Source organism: Oryx dammah, unplaced genomic scaffold (genome assembly GCF_014754425.2).
Source record: "Oryx dammah isolate SB20612 unplaced genomic scaffold, SCBI_Odam_1.1 HiC_scaffold_5, whole genome shotgun sequence".
Taxonomy (NCBI): Eukaryota; Metazoa; Chordata; class Mammalia; order Artiodactyla; family Bovidae; genus Oryx; species Oryx dammah.
The window spans coordinates 86,871,628-86,877,627 of record NW_024070189.1 but is presented as its reverse complement, the minus strand read 5'-3'; the positions used below and the strand labels follow the sequence as shown (position 1 = coordinate 86,877,627).

The 6,000-nt window shown below is 34.2% G+C and overlaps 1 protein-coding gene across 2 annotated transcripts in view; it reads left to right on the top strand.

Annotated features, from left to right (window-relative positions):
- Window positions 1-6,000, top strand: part of FNIP1 (folliculin interacting protein 1) — a 124,664-nt gene that overhangs the window by 60,180 nt on the left and 58,484 nt on the right. For both annotated transcript variants that reach the window (XM_040241784.1, XM_040241786.1), the window contains exon 3: window positions 3,074-3,208. In XM_040241784.1, the coding sequence (XP_040097718.1) occupies window positions 3,074-3,208 (135 nt within the window). The remainder of the gene's footprint in view (window positions 1-3,073; window positions 3,209-6,000) is intronic.

Here is a 6,000-nt window from a genome sequence, read left to right as displayed (position 1 = left end):
AAACGCTTATATTTGAAAAAAGAAAACGCTTATATTTGAAAAAAGAATATGCTTATATTTGAAAAAAGAATACTGGAAGAACAATAGTAAACCAATAAAACTAATTTTACTTACTAGCAGTGTACGGAGAGGGGAAAAGGGTAGTTAAAGACAGAGTGGGACCTAGATTTCTTTGTGTCAATGAAAATTCAGTTAACAGTCAAGAAGAAATAAAGAGAATTTTATTTGAGCCAAATTGGGGATTTTAACCCGGGAGACAGATTTTCAAAAATTTTGAGAATTGTTCCACTGGTCAGCTCTTACACATTTTTGAGACAATCGTGTATCATATTGGCAAGTTAAAATTATAAATAAACTTCATCAGAGATTTTTTTTAGAGTCAGGTATGAATGCATAGAATGAGCCTTTAGTCAGTGTGATCCCCTGTACAAGATCAGAAAGAAACAATAATCTTAAAAATTATAGTGCTGGCATCAGAAGAAAGGGACTGTTTTGTCAAAGGTTGATTACATCCTCCTACCTTGAGGGAATCTGGTTAATGTATAACGCAGATACACATTGAACATTGGGAAAGATATACTGTATGTAAATTCTGACTTAGTTTCATTATCCTGTTGTAGAGAAGATAAGATATTGTGCGTAGATACATACGTAACAGCTCGCTCTCTCTCTCTTACACACACACACACACACCCCTTTCTCCCATCAACTTCCCAGCTACACACACACACACACACACACACACACACCTTTCTCCCATCAACTTCCCAGCTATACACACACGCACACACACACACCTACCTTTCTCCCATCAACTTCCCAGCTACACACACACCCACACACCCACACCCCTTTCTCCCATCAACTTCCCAGCTATACAGTATCTTTCTCTTTCCCATTCTGAAGTTGTAATTTTTTTGAAACTAAACAGCAGCAACTTCATTGTACGATGGTCTAGTGAGGGGACATGGCACGGTAGACATTAACCTTCTAACATCAGAAGTCATGCTTTAGTCTTGGAATTCATGTATGTTTGTCCCTTTCTTGCCTCTAGCAAATTGCTTTTTGATTAAGAGACTGGACATACATAGTTACCTCAGCTTGGAATGTCTTTCTTGCCCTCTCATTTTTCTTTCAGTTTAACTCCAATGCTTTTTTGTAGTCCCAGTTTAAATGTCACTTCCTTGATCTGCCTAGATTAACTTAAGTTCTTTCTTGGAAAGTTTATATAAACATCGTTGCTCTTTAACATCTTCATCTGTAAAATGGGATTAGTATTAGTACCTACTTCATAGAATTGTGAGGAATAAAAGAGTAGATATATGTAAAACAGAATAATACCTAGAATAAATACTAGGTGCTATATGAGTTAGCAGTTGCTATCATTATTATTACTTTTATTAGACATATTTGAAATATATATTTAACTATACTGATTTGTCTAGCTGTTTGTTATATGTCTCGTTTGCCTGTTAGATTTTTAGTTCTACAAGGAAAAGAACTGTTTTATTCACTTCTTTCGTCTAGTACTTGGTACACACAGTACTCTACTACTTTTGTATGTGTGCTAAGTCACTTTCAGTGGCGTCTGACTCTTTGCGACCCCATGGACTGTAACCCACTAGGCTCCTCTGTCCATGGGATTCTCCAGGCAAGAATACTGGAGTGGGTTGCCATTTCCTCCTCCAGGGGATCTTCCTGATGCAGGGCTCAAACCCACCTATCCTATGTCTCTTGCCTGGTCGGTGGATTCTTTACCTCTAGTGTCACCTGGGAAGCCCCCAAAAGTGAAAGTGTTAGTCACTGAGACTGTCCATGGGATTCTCTAGGCAAGAATACTGGAGTGGATTGCCATTCCCTTCCCTAAGGGATCTTCCTGACCCAGGGATTGAACTCAGGTTTCCTGTATTGCAGGCAGATTCCCTACCGTCTGAGCCACCAGTTTTGTTGACTGATAAATGGTGGTTTGCAATAGTAGATAAGTTAGGCCAACTGGGTTTGAAGAAGGAACAATTGGTAAATGTGATTAACATTTCAGTTCTTTTAGGAGTATCAAGGACCTTGGTGGATTGCAACTTTGGTAGTTATGCGTACTGAAATCTCTAGAACCTGTTGTGGAAAGGAAAATAAGATGAATAAAGCAAAAAGTTGAAATACATTCTTCTTCCATACTAGACAGTACAACCTTCTGGTCCTAACCTCAACTCTTACTGAAAATATAACTGTCTAGTACGTGGATACATTCTTATTTCAAAAGTTTAGACTTACATATATATGTGTGTGCTCAGTCACTTGGTCATGTTTGTCTCTTTGCGACCCCATGGACTGTAGCCCTCAGGCGTCTCTGTCCATGGGGTTTCCAAGGCAAGAACACTGGAGTGAGTTAACCATTTCCTTTTCTAGGAGATCTTCCCGACCCAGGGATCAATCCCATGTTGCCTGCATTGGCAGGCAGGTTCTTTACCACTGAACCACCAGAGAAGCCCACATCTATATATGTACATATGTTAAAATATGTCTCCTTTGCATTTCTCTTCAGATTCCTACATCTTCCAAATTTGTTTCCATAAAAATATGTTACTTACATTAGCTTATAATGGATATATTGTTATATTTAAATAAATTTATAAATATTTAAATTTTCTCTTTTTATTTCCAATATGGGAAAATACTGGTAAATATATGTCACATAAACACAAAATGCCTTTGGGATTCTAAACAGTTTTAAGAGCATGAAGAGGTTTTTGAGATCAAATAGTTTGAAAACTGCTGCAGTATATAATTAAGTCCCTAGCAGTGAGCATTGTGTAGACCATTATAGAAAATTTCTCCTGGTTTAATAATTGTTATGAGAAAAATACAGTAAAAAAGAACTCCACAAATATCATAGTTATGAGATAAAGAACAGAAAACTGCTCTGGAGAAAATACAGTAAAATGCAATTAACCATTATGATATAGTTATATTATTTTACATTATTTCATCCTTGGTTTTTCCAAAAATTTTTATACTGTAATTTAAATATGGTGGAAGATATGTTAAAATATGAATGGGAATAATGTCTCCATTTCAGAAGCTCTGTAGTGACGCTCAAGTTAAAGTCTTTGGGAAATGCTGCCAGCTGAAACCTGGAGGAGACAGTTCTTCCTCTTTAGACAGTTCCCTGACTGCATCTTCAGATGTGAAAGACCAGTGTCCTAAGTATCAGGTAAGATCGCTGATGCCATTTATTTATTTATTCACAAGTATTTTTGAGTACCTACAATATGTTGTGTATCATCCTCGGGACTGAGAATATAACTGGGACTAGTCCTTACCCTTCTGGAGCTTGTCGTGTAGCTGGAGAGACATATAATTAAATAAGTAAGTTTATGAACTTTGATAGGATAGGGCAAGTATAAAGAGCTTCAGGCACAGGTAGCCAGGGGTATTTTCTCTTCTTTATTTTCCATTTCATATTTTTTAGACCACCGGAATCATTCCTTACTTTATGTACTTTTAAATTATTGAAATATTAAGATAAATATAAAATAATAGAGTTCAGCTTTGGTATGAAATAAGTTTTCATTTTTGAAAATTAATGTGGCTCTTCTTCTAAAATATAGAATTCACCAGCCAGTTGACTACATAGGAACTTCTGTATAAACTTACTATTTAGCGACTAAACAAGAACAAGTTGTTTTTATTTCACATAAGATCAAACTGAGCAAATGTCATCTAATGTGAATTTATTTGTGTCATTCAGGCTTGCATGAATGAAACACAGGTATATTATATTTAGCAGTACTAAAATAGAATCCTGGATTTTTAAATTGTTTATAGTTAGGTAATTGTGTCTGGATAGAAACTAACCCTTATACAACATCAACATAAATGGCATATGTGAAAGAGATTTGAGTCATAAAAATCCAGATATTATGAGGTACTACATAGTTCTCTCTGCTCTTCTCTGTTCTTCTTCCATCTTAGGTATGACACCCTAACAAGTTCTTAATAGTGCTGTGCTATATTATATAGGATCATCATACTTACGCCAGTTTGCAGGTTTTCTCATTTCATCAATTGTAGAAACTTTCCTTTCTTTCTAATGTTATGCAGTTAAATATGAGTAACAAATGGATCCAAATAGTAGAAACTCTACTGTTTGGAAGCAGTGTATGATTGTAATTCTCATTTTACATTAAAAATTCCTAAAGTTTTTTAAGTACTGATTCCCAGGTCATATGTCCAGATGTTCTGAGAGTAGGTTCATGGTCTTGGAAATCTGCTTTTTTTTTTTTTTTAAAGCAAGAAGGAATTGAATTATTATAACATATAGTTCACTACACTTGATAAAATGTTATTTCATGTAAGTAGAACATCATCTTTGATTTATAGGGTATTACAGATTATTGCATTCAGCAGTGAGTACTTACAAAGAATTGACCTTTCAAATAAAAAAAATTTCTAAAAAAATTATTTTCTTAATTATAACTTTAATTATAGATTATGACACATTAAAATATATAACACATCAGTGACAGTCATGATAACTATTTGGTATGTATTAGAACAGGTAGAGAGAACCTTTGATAGCAAGCTATTGATACCTGGTTTTATAAAACTTAGGTACCAGTTAATTTTTACTGAATTTTGCCTCCTGAGGATTCTTTTCTACTTTTGTATTAAAATGTATAAATGCTTTGATATTTAAATTTGTGTAGCTTGCTTGATATAAGAAATACTATTTTTAGTCAAAATAAAATGTGTTAGATGCATTGTAACAGAAATCAGCTTGTAAGAGAAAATTCTCATTTCTCTCGTTATCCAGAAGCAATTTAGGTTGCCAAGAAAGATTGGCATTGTTGATCTTAAAAGAAAAACAAGCCACTTCATCATTTAAAAAATTATTCTACTCTTTCTAAACTGTTCTTAATTCCCAAACTTCTGTGCCTGGAAAAAAAATTTTGTCTTAACCAAATCCCAAGAATAGATGAGTTGCTTCTTTAGTAACCTAGGTATATAAAAGTGACTTTTTTTCCTTAAAATAACTTTGTGCCTTTATTAAAACAAAATTAAGACTACAGCACTAAGAAAGAAAAAATGTCAATGAATGTATAGAAACAAATATAAAAAATAATATGTATAATGAAATGGATTGCTATTTGAAGATGTTCTTAAGAAAGATGACAGAATGTAAATATACAGATTTTTGAACCCAAGGCAGGTAGTAACAAGCAAAAGAGTAAAAGAGAATCACATTATATATATTCCCTGGCTTCCACTTATAAAATTGTGGTCCTCATCACTTTATTGTTATCTTCAGAAGAATCTTTTAGTTATTTTTAAAAACTTCTCTATTTTTTGATTTCCTGTGGTAGAATGGCTTAGTGAAATTTGTGCATGATCCTTATTTGCTATCTTAGTTATAGGTCCTCTTCCTTATCAGTTGTTTTATCATATAATTGTATTGGTTAGTAATTGCATTGGGTCACCTTGTGAAACAGTGATTTTCTACATATGGCAAGTCTGGAGAGAGGCCATCTAGGCATGATAATGTATGGGCTTCAAGATGGCCTCAGAGACTGATGCTTGCTTGTCTTTCTACTTAGAGCTAACAGGTACATACTTGTGGCTTGTGCTCCTCTTATAGCATCTCTATCTATAGTGATTTCTATTTATATTCCATTGACCAGGACTGTGTTGGATGCATATAAATGGATAGTTCTGAAAGCTACCACTATAACCATTGGTTTAACTCTTTGAATATAGAGACTAACTCTAAACCTTCTATCTGCAAAGGAGGCTCTGAAATGCAGTTTTTTTTCACTTGGGCAAATTGCTTCCATGAAACAAATTGGACTTCAGAAAATAAGAAATAAGATATTTGGTGGGTTGTTGGGTAACTAGTAGTATTTGCTATAGTATCTAGATAGTAACCAGTGCCTGAGTCAGTTTTTAGATTTTTTGACTCCTATGAGGACAGTTAAAGAATAATTGAAAGAAATAATTTTAAAAACA